At 38.7% G+C, this 24,809-nt stretch overlaps 1 protein-coding gene and 1 long non-coding RNA gene across 2 annotated transcripts in view; both read right to left on the reverse strand.

Annotated features, from left to right (window-relative positions):
- Positions 1-4,399: 4,399 nt before the first annotated feature.
- On the reverse strand, positions 4,400-7,127 carry LOC125293703. The gene is made up of 3 exons (XR_007193405.1): positions 7,041-7,127; positions 5,534-5,638; positions 4,400-5,270 (listed from the first exon to the last, which is right to left on the reverse strand). It is a non-coding gene; the product is annotated as an uncharacterized LOC125293703 (long non-coding RNA).
- A 14,841-nt stretch (positions 7,128-21,968) lies between these two features.
- ntsr1 (neurotensin receptor 1 (high affinity)) overlaps positions 21,969-24,809 on the reverse strand; it is a 73,097-nt gene continuing 70,256 nt past the window's right edge. The window contains exon 4 of the mRNA XM_048241769.1: positions 21,969-23,682. Coding sequence (XP_048097726.1) covers positions 23,433-23,682 — 250 coding nt within the window. The 3' untranslated portion in view covers positions 21,969-23,432. The remainder of the gene's footprint in view (positions 23,683-24,809) is intronic.

Raw genomic sequence — 24,809 nt, forward strand, 5'->3', positions numbered from 1 at the left:
GTGCATTTCCTCCATAACGCGGAAGCGATGCGGGCCATAGTTTTGCACAAATTGAAGCAGAAATACACCAAATGTTGAAAAAAAAATCACGTGTGATGAAGTCTCGGTCTTTTATTCATCTATTCTTATTCTAAAGGATAAAATCTGCATTTTGGAGGATATGATCGATCGTCTATTGGCAGTGATAGTCACGAGGCGTCTGTGAGTGGAGGTCGTCATTTCGTCTTTCAACAGTGTTCACTAAGCATACAATGCTTATTTCGACCCTCTGCCCAACATAGCTGTAGGTGCCAGTGGTAATAGTGATGATAGTGTCCGTAATGGACGTGGTATTACACGCGATTACACACGAGAAACACATAAGAAGACGTGCATTTCCTCCATAACACGGAAGCAATGCAGGCCATAGTTTTGCACAAATTGAAGCAGAAATACACCAAATGTTGAAGAAAAAGTTAACATGTGATGAAGTCTTGGGTCTGTTATTTACCTAGTCTGATTCTGAAGGAGAATATCTGCCTTTTGGAGAATATGAGCGATCGTCTAGTCACGCTGCGTCTGTGAATGGAGGTGCGTCATTTGCGTCTTTCCGACAGTGTTCACTAAGCATACCACGCTTATGTCGACCCTCTGCCCAACGTAGCTGAAGGTGCCAGTGGTAATAGTGATGATAGTGTCCGTAATGGACGTGGTAAAGACAGCAGGGGTAGTAAAAATAGGGCTCTGAAGAACTACAAAGTCACCCGCGATAGGAACTGATTTGACCAGGCTACTTTATTGTATAGTAGAATAAGGTTTGTGGTTATAGTAATAGTTTACTATTGTTGGTTTACATGTGACTGCTTTCCTGTTCAGGTGTTATGTGGGTGAAATGACAAAAAAGTAAGCAAAACTGCTCAAATATATGTTCAACATCCAGTATTTACTGAAATGTGCATAATTCGAGGTGGTTGTCATTCAGTGACGTCATTATATGCAAATTAGATGTGTAAATTTACCCCCTTCATAAACTTTTGTTCATACTCAATGATTTTCACATTTACAGTAGGACTTTATCTCTGACCACTTTCAAGCCATGGCCTTTTGAAATTTTGATGTAAAAATCGAATTATGCTTTTTTTTAAACCTGGCGCCTAAAGGGTTAAGATGGTTGCTATGGTGGTTGCTAGTTTGATGTTATGGTAGTGGTTGCTAGGTTATTGCTAGGGTAACTGACAAGGTCTCTTTGGTGTTGCTAGGGTTGATATGGTGGCGGTAATGCTAAATAAAGCAGTTACTATGCTGGTTGCTAGGATAATCATGTTGGTTGCTATAGTGGTTGCTAGGCTGTTGCTATGCTAGATATGTTGATTGCTATTTTAAACATAACGGTTGCTAGGTCATTGCTAGATTAACTGAAAAGGTTGCTATGGTGTTGCTAAGGTACGTATGGTGGTTGCTATGCTAAATAAAGTGGTTGCTATGTTGTTGCTAGGGTAATTGAGATGGTTGCTAGGGTCGATATGGTGGTTGCTATGTTAAACATAGCAATTGATATAGTAATGGTTGCTATGTTGTTGCTAGGGTAACTGAGAAGATTGCTATGGTGTTGCTATGTTGGCATTGTAGTTATGGTTGCTGGGTTGTTGCTAGGGTAACTGAGAAGGTTGCTATGGTGTTGCTAGGGTATGTATGGTGGTTGCTATGCTAAATAAAGTGGTTGCTATACCGGTTGCTAGGGTAGTCACATTGGTTGACAATATCAAAGTGGTTGCTAGGGTCGATATGGTGGGTTGCTAGGGTTTTGCTAGGGTAATGAGAAGGGCTATGGTGTTGCTATGGTTGTTGGCGGTTGCTGGGTTGTTGCTAGGGTAACTGAGAAGGTTGCTATGGTGTTGCTAGGGTAGCTATGGTGGTTGTTATGCTAAATAAAGTGGTTGCTATGCAGGTTTCTAGGGTAGTCACAGTGGTTGACATTATCAAAGTGGTTGCTAGGTTGTTGCTAGGGTAATTAAGATGGTTGCTATGGTGGTTGCTAGTTTGACGTTATGGTAGTGGTTGCTAGGTTATTGCTAGGGTAACTGACAAGGTCTCTTTGGTGTTGCTAGGGTTGATATGGTGGCGGTTATGCTAAATAAAGCAGTTACTAGAGAGGCAGTTTCTAGGTTGTTGCTAGGGTAGCTATAGTGGTTGTAATGCTAAATAAAGTGGTTGCTATGCTGGTTGCTTGGGTAGTCACATTGGTTGACAATATCAAAGTGGTTGCTAGGTTGTTTCTATAGGTCGATATGGTGGTTGCTAGGTTAAACATAGCGGTTGCTATGGTAGTGGTTGCTAGGATTGTTGTTAGGTTGTTGCTAGGTTGGCTATGCCAACTCAACCCTCACATATTCATAGACTCTGTAGCACCCCCTACAAATCCTTTTTTTTTTCAATCTTTGGCTCCGCCTTCTGGCAACACACAAGCAGCTAGAGGTCTTAAATTGCACAAACAATTATGTTTTTACCCCCTTATTAATATATGTGCCACATGTTGGTATTAGTTGACAATGACTGGTGTAACCCTATCAAGGCCTGTCTAACCTATGTAAATCAAGGACATCTGAACCTAGGGTTAGCATTTGTGTCTTGCATACCTCCTAGACTGATTTCATTTTGCAATTGACATTTGTATATGACACAACATTTGAGTGTGTAGTAAAATCACATCTCACATATTCACAGACTCTATAGCGCCCCCTAGAAATCCAATATTTCCTATATTTGGCTCCGCCTACTGGCAACACACAAGCCATTAAATGTCCCAAATTTGACAAACTAGTTTGTTATCATCCCGTGTATCAAAATATGTGCCACATGTTGGCACTATCTTGAATTAACTGGTGTAATCCTATCAAGGCCTGTCTGACCTATGTAAATTATGGCCATCTAAACCTAGGGTTAGCATTTCTAACTTGCATACCTCATAAACAGACTAAATTTGGCATGTGACATCTATCTATGACATAAAATATATGAGATACGTAAAATCACACCTCACACATTCACAGACTCTATAGCGCCCCCTAGAAATCTACATTTTCCAATCTTTGGCTCCGCCTCCTGACAACATACAAGTAGCTAGAGGTCTCAAATTTGACAAAGAAGTTTGTTATCATTCCCTGTATCAAAATATGTGCCACATGTTGACATTTCATGAAATAATGGGTGTGACACTTATCTAGGCCTGTCTGGCCATATGGGTGTCTCAAATGTAGTTTCTGAGTATGTCCGGTGCATCAAACTTGCCATGGCAGGTAAGATCTGTGAAATTGGGTTTATTTCAGCACAGCACACCTCTGTGTATCATAATCAATTAAAAAATATGGATGTTTTAATGGTTTGTGCATGATTTAAGAACTTTTGTTGGTCAACATCTGTGAAAAACATACTCTCTGAAAGCCATTTATGAAGATTTCTTGTGCATCAAAATTCCCACAGCACCTAAGATAAGTGAAATTGGGGTTATTTCAGCACAGCACACCTCTGTGTATCATATTCAAACAAAATATGGATGTTTTAATGGTTTGTGTATGATTTAAGAACTTTTGTTGGTCAACATCTGTCAAAAACATGCTCTCTGAATGGCCATTTCTGAAGATTTCTTGTGCATCAAAATTCCCACAGCACCTAAGATAAGTGAAATTCAGTTTAATTCAGCACAACACACATCTGTGTATCAAGATCAATCAAAATATGTAAGTTTGTGATTGCTTTAAACAGGGGGTTGTCCAATACACATAAAGCAAACAGCAAAGGTATGCTAATACAAAGCAGCACTACAGGCACTAAATAATAATTTACCTTAGATCAGATTCAACTTTATTGTCATTGTGCAGAGTAAAAGTATAAACAGGGTTCCCACTGTAAGTCAAATGTAAAATTCTATGACTTTTCCCTGACAAAACACCTGAATTTCCATTACTTACTATATAATGAGTAGTACAATATACCGACCAATGATTTCAGAGCACTCGCATAGCAGTCAAGAGTCTTTTACTTTTTAGAGCGGGAGATGAATAAATAGGCATTGAATTAACACAGTTGGGCTACTTAAGCAAGCTGTAAAGACAATAACCAGATATACACCAATTCTGTATGGAAATATGTTACGCATTTTGGCTAGTAGATCATAAACTACTACAAAATTCCCTGATATTCCATGACTGCCCCCAAAAAAAAAAAAATTCCCTGACTTTCCATGTCTGGAATAGACTTTCTAAAATTCCATGATATTCCAGAAATTCTATGACCCGTGGGAACCCTGTACAAAGCAAAAGTGCAATGTGATATACAAAGTATAGACAGATGGTGCATAGGCAGGACAAGAAATATAGTGTCGTGTAGACAGTAATATGCAGTTGGTTTACAGAAGGTGGTTTAGAGTCATATAAATTAGATATAAATATGGGTTGTGCAGTGTATTAACAGAACATATGAGAAACAGAATAAATATGATATTTAGATATGAACCATATACACAGATATGTATAGTACGTACAGCTACAGTAACATTATAAGAGTAGTAAGAAGTGTATGTTCAGGATGGATAATATGAAGAGCAGTAGCATATGGTTATGTATAATTATAATTACAGTATGTGCATTTGTAAATAAATAACACTATGGGTGGGATAGGGTATTGGGGGCTTAGTTGATGGGTTGTCACCGGGATACAGAGCTACAGTCCAGTCGGATGACAGCTACAGAAAAGAAGCTTCCTCTGAACCTGCTGGTTCGGGTGCAGAGAGACCTGTACTTATAATAATAATAATAATAATAATAATAATAAAGACAATAATATTTTTCAAGACCATAGAGAATGCTGTTGTAGTACTCCAGTCTTGAGGCGATGAGGGCATGGATGAGCGATGACGCATTGTTGAGCTGTCTGGTCACAGTAACACAAGACCCATCCTGTCAGGCTAGGCCAGAAGTCCCGTCACCGGAATGATGTAGAGGACTCTGAGACAGTCATGTGCCGCCTTTGACCAGTGGCCACAATACAGAGGACCCGTGACCAGTCAATGAGCAGTGCTTGACAAGCATCATGTGTAGAAGACCCATTTTGCAAAACAATGTAGACACCCATCTATTCTCAGGAGCAGTCCTTCGATAGCTGGCGGGAACAGCTGCAGAAAAATTCCTGGGCTTTGCCTTGCTCCTTCCTGGCCTGTGCCTTGCTCCTTCCTGGCATGTCTGGTCTCACTATGTCTTTCTGCTTTGGTGATGAGCCTGACAACAGCTGACAACCTGGAAATTAGAAATAAAAGTGTACATAGAAAGACATGTTAAAACATACTGATGACTAAAGTTCACCTATACAACACAGGCCTATGCCTTTAATATAGTGCGCCAAAGTATTTCAAGAGGTAGAACATGGCCTAATTAATGTTAATGGATTGGTTTAGGTGGTTGAATCAGCTGTCCCTTAATAGTGTAGGCCAAAATGTATCAGCTGAACAATTTGTTTCTCGTTTCTCTAGCCAAACAAGGACAAACAAGGCCTTGTTTACATGCTGGCTGTCTTGTAGTTTGACACCACTCTCCTTTCTGTGAGTGTTCTGTTGGAGTCATATAATGAAATGCAACCCATACATCAGGATATCAGGAGCAAGGATCTGTGAAAACATAATTAGAGGGGAGAAAAAAAAAGACATAAAGATACGTCAAGAAAACATTACATGACCATCCCAGAAAGGTGTGTGTTGGGGATGGGGGTGGGGGGGCAGAAAGGCTAGGCAATCAAGGACATGGGTGGATAGATGGAGGAGAAATCAAAAATAATAAATAAAAAGTTCTATGGAGATGTGCAAAAGTTGGAGAAAGTCAGATATATGTGTGTGTGTGTGTGTGTGTGTGTGTGTGGGATGTAAAAGTGCTAAAAGTCAAGTAGGTGTGTGTGTGTGTGGGGGGTCATGAGTGCTGAGGAGTGAATGAGTGCAAAGTCAGTATAGTGTGAATTCAGAGTTGGGAAATGTTTGAGAGTGCTGAGGAGTGAATGTGTGCAAAGTCAGTATAGTGTGAGTTCAGAGCCTAACCATGTTAGATCTGTTGCATGAATGGCAGAGATAACTCAAATTCCCTTTCTACAGTCATCTAAACAAGGCAATTCCAGGACCAGCATAGATTACTTTTTTTAATTCTTGGATAATCTTCTCTGGTGTCAATTGAGCATTTCTCAGTTCAGTTACTGAGAATTGTACAGAATAAAATATTACTGAAATTGTATTGGTAATGTCTTACGTTACTGCATTACAGAAAAAAAGCAACACATTACTGTAATTACATTACTTTTTTAATGCATTACTCCCAACACTGCTAAACAACACTTCCTTTCTCCTTCCTTTCTCATTGTATCACTACTGCAATTCATAGACATATATTGTATATAGGTGAGACAAGTGTAACACTGGTGTGGGTATTTATTCGAATACTGGAATAGGCTACTAAACTATCCACAACTTCAAGTGTCAACACTGTAGAAATTTGGAGGAGTATTAGTTCTTATGCAGGAAAATACAGTATAGGCTACTTTGGACAAAGCTGTATTGCACTACGTAGTACACTGCAGAAATGCGCTATTTTGGAGATAGAAACGTTGTTGTACTGCTTTGTTTTTCAGAAAAACGGTAGTAGCCTATAACAGAATTTGTCACATGAATTACCCAGACCCAAAGAAACAAATAGCTTATTACGTAAAACTCACCTGCTTATAATTTCATGTCAAACACCATGTCAACTAATTGAAAAGCAGGATTGTATCACCATCGCACTCATTTCGATAATTTAACCATAATGTGTCGTGAACAATGATTTATTTGGCTAATTATCACGTATTTGTCCACGTCTTACAGTATAAGAGATTGAATTGTAGGCCTACTAGGAAAATTGCACTAAATTTGCGTGATTCTAGTCGTTTTACAGCATGAAGAAGTTTTGGTCAGGATAAGTATCCCTATATTTTATTCGAAACAACAAAAACCTTATTATTATTTACTAAATTTACGTAGATTAACTTACCCCACATGGCTCTTGCTCTACGATGCGTTTCCGCTTTCTTGTGGTGGCGTGTGTCACATGACAGCAACCATAACGCACTTCGCCTTTTCCTGTTTACATACCTCGTCATCACTCCAGCGTTCTGACCGGTTCTGACGCATTGACATACATAGCCAGTTTGCTAGCTTTTAGTGCTAATAAATCTGCCGGAGAAACACCTTCGCAAACACAAACTATGATGAGTCATGACTCATGATTTCATTTACCATGAGAAACCTATGAAATAATTGATCTTCGTTTCAAAATTGTAGTCATTCATAACATGAAACACAGTAAATAATCAACTATCAGTACAATTAAATCAATAGTAAATCTCAACTAGAAATGCAATTCCAAGGAATTACCAGTGCATGAAAATGCTAAAGTTGTGATGTAAAATATCATGTATAGTTAAAACAGATAATACAGAGATGGTTACTACGGTGATGCTAGGATAGACATGGTGGTTGCATAGCTTAATAAAAGTTGATAGTTTAAAAGTAGACTGTTTAAAAGCTGAATGTAGATAGTTTAAAAGTTGTTGATAGGCAGTAGATAGTTTAAAAGTTGTTGATGGACAGCTAGTTTAATAGATAGTTTAATGATAGTTTAAAAGTAGACCGTTTAAAAGTTGAAAGTAAATAGTTTAAAAGTTGTTGACAGACTGGAAGTTGAATGAATGTTGATATTCAAATAGTTTAATGGCTGTGTATAGGTAGATATTTGACGATAACTGAAAGTTGGAATGGCTCTTTCCATTTCCATCCTCTCATTTTCTAGCAGTTTAATGAATGTTGATATTCAAATAGTTTAATGGTGATAACTGAAAGTTGGAATGGCTCTAATGTTTACTAGCAGTTATGCTAAGACTTTTAATTCTGCTAACCATGCTACTTAGCTAATGTTTTATAGCAGTGCTAGCAATGCTAACATGCTAACCATGCTACTTAGCTAACTTAACTAACATTTTCTAGCAGTTTTGCTAAACATGCTAACTATGCTAACCATGTTACTTTACTAATGCTAATCCTAAAATGTTAACTAGCATGCTAACATGCTAGCATGCTAACTATGCTAACCATGTGACTTAGCTAACCTAGCTTTTCATTTTTTAGCAGTTTTTTTGTTAACAAAACATGCTAACGAGTGGGTAGGAGTCATAGTTGATGAAAAACATAGTTGATGACAAGTTAAAAGTTGTTGATAGACAGCTAGTGAATGTATATAGTTTAAAAAGTTGAATGTAGATAGTTTAAAATCATAGTTTTAGATAGATAGTTTAATGCAGTTTTAGACCGTTTAAAAGTTGAATGTAAAAAAGTTCAGTAGTTTAATGTTAAAAAAGTTCAGTAGTTCAATGCTAACATGACTTAGCATGCTCATCAAGTATGCTAACCATGTATGCTAACCATGTTACTTAGCTAATCTAGCTAATCATTTTAGTAGTTAACCTAGCTAATCATTTTAGCAGTTTTGTTTAACAAAAATGTAACCATGTGAGGAGTAGCTAATCATTTTTAGCATGGGTAGGTTAACATGTTAACTTTGCTAACCATGTCATCATAGTTGATGAAAAGTGTTGACATAGTTGATGACAAGTTAAAAGTTGTTGATAGACAGCTAGTGAATGTATATAGTTTAAAAAAAGTTGAATGTAGATAGTTTAAAAGTTGTTGATAGACAGCTAGTTTAATAGATAGATAGTTGAATGATAGTTTAAAAGTAGACCGTTTAAAAGTTGAATGTAAAAAAAAGTTCAGTAGTTTAATGGGTTACATTGTTTAACAGTGGATTATTGTAGTGAGGACTTTTATTTTGAAACAGTTTTGGGCAGAGGAAACAGTTGAATAGGATGTGTAGTCTTAATTGACTCAGATTGTATGCTTAAAGCCTGAGGCTGCAGGTGGCCTGAACACCTGCCATAGGATTCTAATTGCTTAACGGCCGTATTATGATGTCAATCGGCAATGTTAAGTCTATGGGGATTTTAAAAAGTTTTTTTCTTTAATAGTTTAAAAGTATAAAAGTTTCAAAGTTGAAAAGTCATACCAACCCGATCTGTTTGAAGACCTACGTAACAAAGTTTGAATGAAGTTTCTAAGTTAAACTGTTCAAGAGAAATAGCGTACGGAAAAAGTGGTAAGCGGAATAATAATAATAAGTTGCCTAGGAAGAACAGTACAGTGCATTTTCATGCACTGTAATTAGAAAAGATCCAATATGGCGGAAAGACCGTGGAGAATGGGGGTGTGGTTAACAACGCGTTAAATCGTACAGCTTTGTACTATCTATCGTGACATGACTTTTCGTACATGGGTTTACTACCTTAGCTTTGTTGAACATGGGCTGATGACATCACAATAGAGCCGTTAAGCAAGAAGAATCCTATGCCAGGTGTTCCGGCCACCTGGATCAACTGCCAGTCTCAGGCTTTAAGCAAACAAACTGGCTCTATTAAGACTACACACCCTGTTCAACTGCTTCCTCTGCCAAAAACTGTTTCAAAGTAAAAGTCCTCACTACAATATTTCACTGTTAAACAATTTAACCCTTTAAACTACTGAACTTTTTAACTGTTCAGCCATTGTAACTGTTACTTGTCATCAACTATGACTCCTACCCACTGTAGCTAGTTAGCATGGTTAGCATAGTTAGCATGTTAGCATTAGTAACATTGTTAGCATTTTTAGCAAAACTGCTAAAAATGATTAGCTAAGTCAGCTAAGTAACATGGTTAGCATAGTTAGCATGCTAGTTAGCATAACTACTAAAAATGATTAGTTAGGTTAGCTAAGTCACATGGTTAACATAGTTAGCATTTTAACATTGTTAGCATGCTAGTTAGCATAGTTAACAAAACTACTAAAAATGATTAGCTAAGTCACATGGTTAGCATAGTTAGCATAGTAAGTTAGCGAAGGCACATGGTTAGCATAGTTACAATTGTTAGCATGCTAGTCAGCATTATTAGCATAGTTATCATTTTTGACAAAACTATTAGAAAACATTAGCTAAGTTAGCTAAGTAACATGGTTAGCATAGTTAGCATAACTACTAAAAATGAATAGCTAAGTTAGCTAAGTCACATGGTTAGCATGTTAGCATTCTGCTATTTTAGCATAACTGCTATAAATCATTAGCTAAGTCACATAGTTAGCACTGTCAACATAGTTAACAGCATTATTAAAATAAAAATAAAAACTGCTAGAAAACATTAGCTAAATTAACTAAGTTAAGTAAATTGGTTAGCATTATTATCTTTGTTAACATAGTTAGCATAACTGCTAGCAAACATTAGAGCCATTCCAAGTGTCAGTTATTGTCAACTATCTACCTAAATAATTTAACCATTTAAACTATCCACTTATTTAACTGTTCAGTCATTCCAACTATATTAAACCTCATCTACCTAGCAAATAATTTAACCATATAAACTATCCACCTATTTAACTGTTCAGTCATTCCAACTATATTAAACCTCATCTACCTAGCAACCAATATAGTTTGTTTTTACTCTGTATGATATTTTACATCATATTTTTGCATTTTCATGCACTGTATTTCCTTCAGGAAATGCTTTTCTAGTTCTGAACTGATATTCTTGTGTTGGTTATTGTTAATTAGCTAGTTATTCTGAACAGATATTCTGTATATTCTTGTGTTGGTTATTATTAATTAGCTAGTTATTCTGTACTGATATTCTCGTGTTGGTTATTGTTAATTAGCTAGTTATTCTGTACTGATATTCTTGTGTTGGTTATTGTTAATTAGCTAGTTGTTCTGTACTGATGTTCTGTATATTCTTGTGTTGGTTACTGTTAATTAGCTAGTTGTTCTGTACTGATGTTCTGTATATTCTTGTGTTGATTATTGTTAATTAGCAGGCTCAAACGTTTGGCAGGATGTCGCCATCATTTTTACTCTGACCGCTGATCCGGAACCTCTCATGCGGCAACACAACAGGCGCTCCATGCATCAACGTCAGCGAGCCCCAATGTTTGGCCAACGTTTAACGTTAAAGAGGTCACACAGGCCACAATGTCCACAAGGTTTTGACCTTTGAAATCAATTCAAGGTCATCTGGTGACATCACTGTCACTGTAATTATGTGAGATCATCTGCCATATTGAAGTCTATGGAAGATTGAACTTTCTGGATATATCTGTTCTACAGCAGATCTTCATCATTCAAACATGTCTCACAAAACAGGGTTTGAGACTCTAGACTGCGCAGGCAAATGCTACCCATATGAAGTTTAAATGTTCTATGTCTTTTTGTCTATTTTTTTGCTCAATAGCTGCTAACATTAGCACTACTCCTCTACTCCAAACATGTGTGTGAAGATATTGCACCAGATTAATTGTCGTTGCATATATCTTAATATTTTATCGTTAACATTATTATTTCAAAGCAGCTTTGGAGCATGCAGCATTTCACCAGTGAAACTCACTTTCAAGCCAATTTACCCCCAACACAGCTGTGCCTCCAGGCACCAGTGTACAGTCATCTCCTGCGCACACACACACACACACACACACTGCCTTAGTGTATCAACAATGATCTGGCTGGTTGCAGTGTATCCTCCAGATCTAGAGAGGATTTCTGCAAATGCTCAAGTAATTACCCAGTTGTGATGAGGTCTGTTTTTTACCTCTCTGTAGAAACATCATGGGAGTCGGTGTTTGTCTTCCGTGTCATTTCTGATAAATAGTAACTTAACTCCCAAAGTGTCAGCTGAAAAGAATACACACAGTTTTCCTTGTTGATGCCAGACATGTTTAGTATTGTCAGCACAGGGTCTCTTGCTGACCTCATCTGTGTGTGTGTCCTCTGCTACCGTACAGGAACATAAGAAATGCTTTATAATAACGTAAGGAATGCTTTATAATAACGTAAGGAATATGCCATTCATGTAGGAAATGCTTTATAATAACGTAAGGAATATGCCATTCATGTAGGAATATAATAACGTAAGAAATATGTCATTCATGTAGGAAATGCTTTTTAATAACGTAAGGAATATGCCATTCAGGTAGGAAATACTTTACAATAACATGAGGAATATGTCATTCTTGTCTGGGGACAGTGCAATATGGGAATCCCTTCTCATTACAAATAATTTGTTGACTTACAATTACAGCCATGGGCTATTTACTCTCTCCTCAAGATTGTGTCTAGAATGTGTACTGTTATTAAACATTTCATAAATTGGTTTTGATTTTATGAAATTGCTGAGTCTAAAATGAACACCAGTGAGAATAAGATCAGGACCCTGCTGTAACTCTCACAGGATGTGCAGGTAAGCAGGACGGCTGTTTGGTGTGCAGGTCAGCAGGACGGCTGTTTGGTGAGCTGGACGGCTGTTTGGTGTGCTGGACCTGACTTCCTCATGGGGCAGGAAGTGCGGCGCAGAGAGGATGGACTCACTCACGCTGCTACAGTGTGTGTGTGTGTGTTTGTGTGTATGTGTGTGTGCGTCTCTGAGTGTGTGTGTCTATATTCCAGGTGCAGGTTCACTCACGCTGCTACAGTGTGTGTGTGTGTGTGTGTATGTGTGCAGGGTGCGATTTGTAGGGGGGGATGGTGAGGATTTTCCCCCCTCTGGTTTTCCTATCCCTACCTCTGCTAAATGATTTTTATCGTCGGGGAGGACAACATTTATCCCCCTCTGCCCCTCATATTGATTAATGCTACTTCATATAAGTAAAGCGCTGCAACGTGAGAACAGTCTAGTAGGCTAGCCTACATAATAATCTGACATCAGAAACGCGACCGTCACCGCCAGCACTGATGCTGCTGACACAGTGGCTGCGTGATAACTTAATTTGGCCTTGATCGTGCAGGACATTTCAGAATGTCGAGTGTGTAATCCATCATAAATGGCTAGGTTCAATGGAAAAGTTAGCTGGACAAATGAAAGAAAACTAGAAGGAATCAGTGAAGCATAATAATGTTTTAGAACCTTCAAAATTAGAAAACTGATGCAACTGAGATGGAGGACAACTGCGCGTAGAGTAGAACGTAGGCCTATTGTCCGAAGGAACTTACATTAAATGAGGAGATACAGGAGATAGGAACAGCTGCAAGAAATAGAAGCTTCATGGTCTTTACAGTATGTTCTGGTTCGTAAATTATTTTCATAAAACTTCATAAAAAGTTGCCCTATAACTTTACTCTCCAAACTCTTCACTGCACTGTAGGCAATTAACTGACAGTATGCCGTCAAGATTTCAGCGAGATAAGAGTATTTGTGTTCGTGCAGATCACTCACCTTAGGTACCACAGAGCCCACCAGATAGCTTGCCTGTGACAAGATGGCCGGCGGTGATGCCGTAGAGACTCCGCCATAAGACATCTAGCCTTTATTATGTGGGTCAATGACGTGACGCTCATTTTTTTGTGTACATATGGGTTACATACATTTAAAATTGTTAAAATTTGAAAATAATTTGACAAATTATTTTCAAATATAATTTTCATCAAACCCTAATCTTAAAGTTTTGGATTTATTTAATTTTGAAAGAGTATTAACTGAATTTGGGTAAAATTGTCAACACATTGTAACCACAAAAACATGAACCAAATAATTACACTTGCTGAAAAAAATGTAAAATACTATCCAAAATCCCTTCTAAAATAATCTGGCATGATCTTGCACAAGAACTTCAATATTTAATACAAGTAATGAAACCCCATTGTTCTGAATGTTTGAATTAATATGGGGAATCGTGTCTGTCACATCAACCACTTAAAATGTCAAGTGGTGTAACCACCATTTAAGGAGCAATTTTGTATGTATTATGTCAGAGAATCATGTGACAGGAAATTATGTCATAGAGAAGGACCCTTCAAGACCCCAACTGCTATGAGTCAAGGTTAGCAATTCTCTTAAAGTAACATAATAGTGTTTTTAGGCCATGGCCAGGCAAGCTTAGGTTACATGTCAAATGGTGTGACCTATTAAAAATGTTGATAAATCATAATAATCATAAAATATTCAATTTAATGTATAAACTGTGTTTGAATATTCACATAAAGGTGAAGTGTGTACATAATTGTCCATAATAATGCCTGCAAATTTTGCTTTTAAATAGAAATGTCAAATGGTGTAACCGGTTACACCATTTGACTCTTTTCTGTTTGAGACCAGTTTGATCAGATTCAGGGCCAAGAGTATGTAATTTTAGGTGCCAATTATGTTATTTTTATAATTTAAATAGTGACTAACTGTTTAGCATGAACAATAGCTTTAAAAAGGTTTAATTAGATTGCAATTTAAGCGATTTTTGAAATGTCAAAGCTTTTCGTTTTAAATTTAAACTTCCATAATTATTTTTTTATATTTTATTATGATGTATGTAAACAGTATGTTCAAATTATAAATAAATAATATAAATACATTTATTATATATAAAATGTCCCCCAATGGATGCCACTTACAAGCAAGAAAAACTTGTCTCGCCACAGACTGCATGTGAACGCAGACCCTGCTGTTGGTTGGTTGTTAAGAAATTATCATACCCACTCTTTCACTCACTCTTATTCTCTCACACACACTTTGGGCCTTAATTTAGCAATATAAAATGCATGGTCACTAGCAAATAGCATAAATACATTTAGGAATTTGTCCAGTCCACATTCGGGGTGGTTTTGTTATCAAACGTCTGGTGCCTGGCGAAAAGGTGGCTCTTATGTTTCTTAATCAGTCATGGGTGTGTTTTGGACTTAACATCCTTTAAACCAATGAGGAGGACATATGTCATTCCCTTTAACAGCAAGCAGGGCAACTTCAAACAGCGCATCAGTATTTTGATAGTCAGCAGTGTATTTGAAGGAATCTGCTTGTACACAAGACCGTATGGAACAGGTATTCCACTAAGCCATTCTTTACTAAAACCGAGTAGAGTATAGGCTACACACATCTGCACTTGTCTATTAATTGAACATATAGGCAAAGTGAAACTATCTTCACTGTGGTGTCATAGTCAATGACAAAACAGTTATACACAGTTAATTACTTTCAATATTGACTGACATTGGGTTACCAGCAAAAACATAGCCTGAAAAAAGCAAAACTTCCCCCTATAATGTTCGAATGACTGAATAAATAACCTAAGGACATTTATTTTGCAGAGGAGTTGCTGCTTACATCTCGTGACAGTGCGTCTTCAGCTGTGTTTCATATGCGCCTGTCGCTATAGACCAGCAGGCTTTTCTTGGTCAGTGGCGTAATGCTTTTAGTCAGTATAAGATAGCGATTTTTAGATCATGTGCCAGATCACACCTTATATCGGTAATTGCCTCACCCCTGGGTGCATTATTTAATAAAAGTGAAGTGTAAGATAGGAAAAAACTTTGTGTCAGAATAATAATATGCTTTGCGTCAGGTTTTGCATCGCGAAAATAGGGCCCTTTATCTCACTCTCTTTGAAAATAATGGGTATAGACTGAAATTGTATGAGAACTGAATTGAAATCAAATAGAACACAAGTTTCTTCATTGATGTTATGAAATGATATTTGATATGGAATATGATGAATGACATGAATACATATCAAAATATCCAATTCAGTTTACCTTGATGCCTATTTTCTGTGTCAATTTCTTGTTCTATTGCTATAAATGTTTCATGGTCAATTGGTGTAACCGATTTATGTCAATTGGTGTAACCAGTATTTTGTCTAAAATACTAATAATGTACAAAAAATGTATATGGATAATGATTTAATACTCTACTTTACTGTAATAATGGTTGTTTAAACAATTTTTACTCAAATGGTCAAAGAATAGACAGAAAACAAGATGTTTACAGCATATGGCCTTGCTCAGTACAATGAAAAACCCATATAATTTTAATTTAGAAATAAATATAATAAAACATATTCTCATAGGATATTACAAAATAAACTAATAATTTCATGAGAGCAATTGCATGAACTCTAGGAGGTGTGAAATATTAGATATTTGTCATTTTTGTGGTTACACCATTTGACAATTTAACAGGCTGTTAGTTCTATTTTTTGTTAAAAAAATAACATACACGTCATATTAAATAATATGAATACAACAGAAATACAAAGTATACACTTTAGCAAACCTCAGGCATGTTTTGTTTTAAAGGTTTAAACATATTTTTAATTTTCTCATCTTACCAACCCTTATCTGTCACTGACCCATGTACAACCCCAAAACAGAAAAAGTTGGGACGTTGTGTAAAATGTAAATAAAAACAGAATGTCATAATATAGAAGTCTTGTAAACCCATATTTAGTAGCAAAAAGGACATAGACAACATATGAAATGTTGAAAATGAATATATATATATTCATTTTCAACATTTGATATGTCAAAATTTGGACTATTTCATGGAAAGTATACGTTCATATTGAATTTGATGCCAGCAACACGTTCCCAAAAAAGTTGGGATGGGAGCATGTTTACCACTGTGCTGCTTCACCTCTTCCTTTAACACAATGCTGTAAATGTTTAGGAACTGAGGAGACCAGTTGCTACAGTTTTGATAATGAAATGTTGTCCCATTACTCCCCGATATAGGATTTCAGTTGCTCAACAGTATGGGGTATTCTTAGTCATGCTTTTCATTCCATTATGCATCTAATTTGACAAATCTGGACTGCAGACATGCCATCTTAGTACCTGGACTCTTCCTCTATAGAGAAATACTATTTAAGTATGTGCAGAATTCATTTTGGCATTGTTTTCCTGAAATATTCAAGGTCGTCCCTGGAAAAGACATTGCCTGGACGGCAGTATATGTTGATCAAAACCTGTATACATCATTCAGAATTGATTATGCTTTGCCAAATGTGCAAGATGCCCATGCTGTAGGCACTAATGCTCCTCCACACCGTCATAGATGTTGGGTTTCGAACTGAGCACTAAAGCAAGTTGGATAGATTGGATACATGGATAGGCCCCCTCCTCTTTAGCCCAGATGAGTCCATGATTTCCAAAACGAAAGGCAAACTTTGATTGGTCTAACCACAGGACCTTTTTCCACGTTACCTCAGACCATTTTAAACAAGCTCAAGCCCAGATAAGAGGTTGGTATTTTCTGTATCATGTCTCAATACAATTTTAGCTGTTACAATTTTGGCTGTAGTTTTGGAATTAAGTATCAAACTGGGCACTAGGCAATGGTTATCAGAGATTGTCTTGAGCTAATACAATGACAGGTCTGGAAACAGGTCTGGTGTTGATGCAGTGTCATCTGAGGTCTAAAAGACCACGGCCATCCAATTTGTTTTTCAGCTATTTCCCTTGTTTGCAAAGATTTCTCTGGATTCTCTGAATAATATTATGTCCTGTAGATGATGAACTCCCTAAATACGTCACAATTTCATCTTAAGAAGCATTAAAATGACATTGTTTCATCATTTGTGCGCACATTTTTACACAGAGTAATACATAACCCTACATCTTTACTTCTAAGAGACCCTGCCTCTCTGGGATGCTCTTTTTCATACCCAATCATGTTGCCAGTTACCCTAATTAGTTGTGAAACATTCCTCCTTTTGTTTTCTTTATCATTACACAACTTTTCCAGCATTTTGTTACCCCCGTCCCAACTTTTTTTTAAACATGTTGCTGATTCAAAATTAACATATATTTTCCATAAAATAGTCAAATTTCTCATTTTCAACATTTGATATATTGTCTGTGTCCTTTTTGCAACTAAATAAGAGTTTAAGAGGTGGAGAGAAGGCATGTTCTGCAGTGACAGGAAGTGGAGAGAAGGCATGTTCTGCAGTGACAGGAAGTGGAAAGAAGGCCTGTTCTGCAGTGACAGGAAGTGGAGAGAAGGCATGTTCTGCGGCTGTTCTTGTCTCGCTGAGCTGTGTGTGCCAGACCGCCAGCATGTGGCTACAGCTTCACCAACGAGCAGTGGATGTGACTGAAGCTAACATGCATCAATAACATAGATTATTTATGATTTAGTGCTGGATGATTGCACTCACAGAAATGGGAAAGTTACTGGTGTGTGTGTGTGTGTGTGTGTGTGTGTGTGTGCGTGTTTTACTATGACACCCCATGATGCATCATGATGCTTATTTCTGCATGATTCCTACTCCCATGTGTGAACAGCAAGTGAACATACTCTACTCCGTGAAGGCTTTGCTATCTTCAATTTTCCATAATCGTTCCCATGGCGACCCCTGGATAATTGGCAGCTTCAGCCAGTGGCCGCACGGTCCGCATCCTCATGCCGTCCTGTCAGACATTCTTAAAAAGAACATGTTAGAAACAACACAAACAGTGTTGTTCCGATCTGGAAGATGTGTTAAAAACAACACAAGTTGTGTTATTTTCAACACCTGTTTTAAGAGTGCATGAATGCCCTCAAGACTTATCTGCAACATCTTTGTATCAGGGTCTGGGGATTGGAACATCCTCACAGCTCTCTACTAATAACCGCAGTGAATGGGAAGGCTTTGTAACAGATTGGCTTCATTGCAAACATAATACAAAATAGTTATCAACAGGAGTTTGCAAAGTGTTTAAAACAATGACCTCATACAGACCCACTCAGTTGTGTTTAGTCAACAGACATCAAATGGAGATCTTACTTTGTTCCTGTTTCCGCCCCCGAGGGAACAAAAGCAGCACTTTGTGGGACTTGGCAGCTGACTGTTTTCTACTGCAGATACAATGATATGGGAGAGTGGCCTGGACTGACCTGCCCACGCTGCTCAGTGGTGGACAAGGCTGCATGCCCAACAGACAAAGCCCCGCTACAGACATGTTACGAGCATTTCAAAGACACAGTTGAGTTTTTCTCAATTAAATACACACTTGGTGGTTGGGCTTTCAAACGGCATAATGACACTCCGTTCCACTTTACACAGCTGTGAGAATTTGTCTAAATTCTAAATTGAGGTCTGAACAAACTGATCACTATTGCAGTGATATAATATCCTAATAGGTCGTTTCATGATGGCTTGGTGGGCATGTCTGAATAGAGAATCACTGATCACTATTCCAGTGATATAATATCCTAATATCATAATATCCTACTGATCACTATTCCAGTGATACAATATCCTAATATCCTAATATCCTATTGATCACTATTGCAGTGATATAATATCCTAATATCCTACTGATCACTATTGCAGTGATATAATATCCTAATTGGTCGTTTCATGATGGCACGGTGGGCATGTCTCCTAATTGGTCGTTTCATGAGGGCATGGTGGGCATGTCTCCTAATTGGTCGTTTCATGAGGGCATGGTGGGCATGTCTGAATAGAGAATCACAATCTCATGAGCATAATGTCCATCGTGTTTTTTTTTCCATTCATAGCTGTTGACTGCTGATGATCCTTTAGCTCCTACAACTCTCTTTGTTGTTGCATAGCTGCTGGTTGTAGATTCTGCACCCCTCTTTAAAGGCATAGCTGCTGATTCTGCACCCCTCTTTAAAGGCATAGCCGCTGGTCTTAGCTTGAGGTTTGGTGCTGGATAACAGGCATGTATGACCTTGTGATGTATGACGTATGTATGTATGTACGACCTTGTGATGTACAGTATGACGTATGTATGTATGTACGACCTTGTGATGTATGACGTATGTATGTATGTACGACCTTGTGATGTATGACATATGTATGTATGTATGTACGACCTTGTGATGTATGACATATGTACTGTACGACCTTGTGATGTATGACATATGTACTGTATGACCTTTTGATGTATGACATATGTATGTATGACCTTGTAATCTATGACGTATATTTTGTGTTGATGGTCTATATTACTTTACTGGTGCACAGTCAAAGATGAATAATGGATTCAAACACTGTCGACCCCACATATTATTTGTTTCTCTCTCTCTCTCTCTCTTTCTCTCTCTGTTTTAAAGTGCAGATGTGTTATCAACAGAAACATAAATTAAGTTATCTGATTTAATACATTTTATTTGAATCATCCATTTGAAGACAAAGCATTGGGAGAGTTCACTGATATAGCAAGTGTGCTACACATCCACATCGCAGCAGATTACGATCCAAATACTGCAGAGCTGCACACCAAAGAAAAACACTGAACAAACACCTTCAATTTCACAAACTGCAGAATACCACAATAAGAATGCATGATTATATTTAATTGTTTACAAATGGAATATTGTTTCTACATTTACAATCATAAAGCTGAAATGATATGAATATCTTATTTTAAAGCACTATTTAATGAGTCTTTTTTTTATCTTGTAAACAAAAATAGTAATTTGAAGTGTATGTGAACACTGCCCACTATGGTTTGAGTAGGTCTTCCCAGCCCCAGAGGCAAAAGGCCACCACTTACAGTAGGAGTCTAAAAACACAACGTTATTGTTCACAACAACACAAGAGTGCACTAGGGACGCAACACACACAGGCTCTCCAGGGGGGACGCATGCATTTCACTGCTCATATCAGACAGCTCCATCTCTGGAAATGCCAATCACCAGCCACAATTTGAGGCAGTTCTTAAAAAAAAAAAAAAATCACATCGCATTTGCCAGCTACAATTTCTTCAACAAAAAAAAAGAAAACAGTCACTGTAATTCACATTCGTTCAAAATCACGCAGACATAGAGTATGTCTCTCTCACACACACACACACACACACACAGAAGTAGGAGGGTGACAGCAGAGAGTTACCTCTCCTCAGATTGCTGCCGCAGTGGCTGAAGGCACAAACACACACACACACACATACAAAGACACACACACACATACACACATACAAAGACACACACACACACACACACATACAAAGACACACACACACACATACAAAGACACACACACACACATACAAAGACAGACAGACAGACAGACAGACACACACACACACACACACTCAAGGACTTCCTGCTGTCTTACCCCTGCTTATGCCCAGTGCTTGCACACTATTTTTGGTTCCAATGTGCCTACAGTATCTGCCCCCATCCTTGGTTTTGCTCTCCCAGCATGCAACACTTCTCTTTGGCCCTGTTGGTCCTTTGACTTCAATTACCTGTCTTTCTACCTCTCTTTCTGTCTTCTGTGGACTGAACAGGATAACAGCTGCGTGATGTCATACCTCCTGTTGTCTCACCACTGTTGTTGTTGTGCACATTCATTCCAAGGAGCCACACAGCAGCAAAATAAAAGAACGTACTGATCAAAATACACCTCCACCTGGCCTTCTAAACGTACCAATCAAAACACACCTCCACCCTGCCTTAACCCCACCCTCACCTAACCCTTTAAACAGAACTACTGTGTAGGTTGGCTGATATTAACTTGTCACTAAGTTGTCCGTCACAGTTTGCTGCTGTGGGATTTCAACTGTTTAGCTTAGTTGTCCGTCACAGTTTGCTGCTGTGGGATTACAACTGTTTAGCTTAGTTGTCTTTGACTGCAGCTATTTTTCCGTATTGATTTGTTTGTGACGTTTTCTCAAACACTTCTCTTTTCCAGTGAGGTGTGCTACTGCTGCACGGAGCTTCGGTTTATTTAGAGATTTGCATTTTGACTAGTGATGGGCAAATGAAGCTTTGGTGAACCACTGAACCACAGCAGTGTGAACCTAGCGACACTAGCTGAAAAGCAAAAAGATGGCCACCACACATACATTTTTCAACATAAAAGTCCTTAGCAAACCAATATTTTTGATTACATATACTGGTTTGGGTAAGGACTTTTATGTTGAAAAATCTACATGTGGCAGCCATATTGGATTTTTTCATTAGTGTTGCTAGCTTCACACTGCTGTGGTTTAGTGGTTCACCAAAGCTTCATTTGCCCATCACTAATTTTGACTATCTGTCCCTTTCTCTCTCTCACTTACTCTCTCTCTCTCTCACTCACTCTCTCTCTCAATCTCACTCACTCTCTCTCAATCTCACTCACTCTCTCTCTCTCTCTCTCTCTCAATCTCACTCATTCTCTCTCTCTCTCTCAATCTCACTCATTCTCTCTCTCTCTCTCTCTTTCACTCAACGGCTGACATGACTGGCTGCATTATGCTGTTGCTGAGAATTGGCTTTGAAGTCTGAGATTGTCCTGCTTGTACTAATCCAGCTCGTATGTACATCTGGTCCCCACCAACAACCCTCAACAATCTCCCACACGCAGGTGTCTCCGTACGGGTCCTATTTATAAAGCCAGGATGAGAGACCTGCACATACTGTAGCCTAGTAATGCAGGAAAGAACGTGATGAAAAACTACTGTGTTCTTACCACATAGTATTCCCGTTTTTTTCATAACAGTGGATCTCAGTGGGTCAGAAGCACATCCATTTCCCGGCTACAGTGCACCTGGGAACAGGGCCTCTGTTAATACGACTGACCTGTCACATTACACACAGGACTACACTGTGTCCACAGTTGCTGGAACAGACCTCCACACGTCCGTATTGGATTTCCCTGCATGCTGCCGCAGTGGTGGGCAGTGCCCCACTTTGAAAAATGGATGACATCCCGAGCCCAAGAAGGGATTGAATTTCAGTGCATTTCAGGGCCTGCGAGGCACCGAGCTCCCACTCATTTGAGTCGCTGCCGCCGGAGGAAATGTTGGGGGGGTGTGCGGCAGAGGCCATTTGAGTCGCTGCCACCGGAGGAAATGTTGGGGTGCTGGGCGGCAGCGGCCATCACTGGCACCTGAGGAGTGCCACAATCACCAGCCATCGCCCTGCTCGCTCCTGATTGTCAAGTGTTTGTCCGTTTTTTTTAACTGCACCATCAGTGTGTCTTCACACCGTAATTCTTTTGGCACGTGACGACCGTGATAACTCTGCAATACTGCAGCTGAATTGAAAAACAAAATCTGAAATTAAAACATGCCACTCTGTGCTTGATATTAACAAACTATCAAGGGCGTCTATTTGCCATGTGCAAGATGAGACAGAACAATACTACATGAATCATGTTTTCCCTTTGAAATGAGATCAGTCTGAAATGACTCATGTCTGACACACACACACACACACACACACACACACACACCCCGAGTCGCGTGTCTGGCACGTTCAGGAGTCCTGGAGCAAAGGGATGTGGAGAGTCAGGAGATGATATCTTTGATGGAGTCAGGAGATGATGTCTTTGATGGAGTCAGGAGATGGTCTCTTTGATGGAGTCAGGAGATGGTGTCTTGATGGAGTCAGGAGATGATTGATGTCTTTGATGGAGTCAGGAAATGGTGTCTTTTATGGAGTCAGGAGATGATTGATGTCTTTGATGGAGTCAGGAGATGATGTCTTTGATGGAGTCAGGAGATGATGTCTTTGATGGAGTCAATTGACGGTCTACTAGATTGAGTCAGTAGATGGTCTCTTTGATGGCATTGGTGGAGAAGGTCTGGTTGCTGCAGATGCTGATTGGGTCAGTAGATGGTCTCTTTGATGGCATTGGTGGAAAAGGTCTGGTTACTGCAGATGCTGATGGAGTGCCTGGTGAGGATGCGCTTCTTCTTCTGGCGGCGGCATGGGACGAAGAAGTAGCGTAGCGTGGAAAAGAAGATCTGACGGTAGTTGGCCGATACAAGGTTGTAAAGCACTGGGTTCACCGCTGAGCTGACGTAAAAGAGCACATTGGTGGCCATGTAGAAGTAATGGTAGAAGTCGTACAGGGCACTGCAGGGCAGGAGAGAGAGAGTGAGAGCAAACGGTTAGTGGAAACAAGGAATCAGAGTGACAGGTTCAGAAATACAGACAATCGGCCTCATTCACCAATTAACTTTGTTCTTAAGAAGGTCCCACGAAAACTCTTAAGCAGATTCACGAAGGTGTTCTTAAACTTCAGAATCATTCGCATTTTTGTTCTTATCATACTGAATCCCATTTCTTCTTAAATTGAAAGGGCGTGTTAATTGTTCTTAATTAGCATACGTAAACGCCCTGTCAATCCCCATAAAAGGGCATGATACTGCAGGGCCGTGTGCACACAAATTGAAGCTGAGACACCAGCTCTCATTTCTACCGTATATTATACACTACATGAGCAAGACAATTTGATTACCGTATATTATACACTACATGAGCTAGACAATTTAATTACCGTAAATTATACACTACATGAGCAAGACAATTTGATTACCGTATTGACACATGCTTTAAAGGAAAAACACTGCTGCAGGAACAGTAAATAAGTTGTTATATTTATGACCCCTTGACCCCAGCTAAAGGGGCGGTCATATAGGTTTAGTCAGATTTTTTTTTTTTTTTTTTCGCATGTCCAAATTTCCGCCAAGGATTCCCTGGACACTGTAAGACCGGGGTACACGAAACTTGGTGGGCATGTAACCCCACATGGATAGCATGGAACCTCCTTTTTTTCGTTTTGATCTGTAGCCCCCACTGGACTGGACCCCCGAAAGGAGGGTAGGGCAGACACAGTTTTCTGTGAATATCTCGAGAACCGTAGGGTTTAGGAGGACCATTTTTTTGTATGTTGATCTCAAAGGGCCATGTCAACCCATTCCATAACCACTCATTTCATGTATAGCCACCTAGTTAAACACAAAAAGTAAAAAAATGAAGTGTTGTAATCGCAGGTATCTGTGACCCTAACATAGTCAAAACTGCACAAAATTGGAAGTGTAGGATCATTATGACACCCTCTGAATGCACGCCAAGTTTTCGTGGAATTCGCTCATGGGGGCCACACAATAAATTAATTTATGTTACTATACACCAACTGGCCTGTAGGTGGCCGGAGACAGTTTTCTGTGAATATCTCGAGAACCATAGGGCCTAGGAGG

This window comes from Alosa alosa, chromosome 4 (genome assembly GCF_017589495.1).
Source record: "Alosa alosa isolate M-15738 ecotype Scorff River chromosome 4, AALO_Geno_1.1, whole genome shotgun sequence".
Lineage (NCBI taxonomy): Eukaryota > Metazoa > Chordata > Actinopteri > Clupeiformes > Clupeidae > Alosa > Alosa alosa.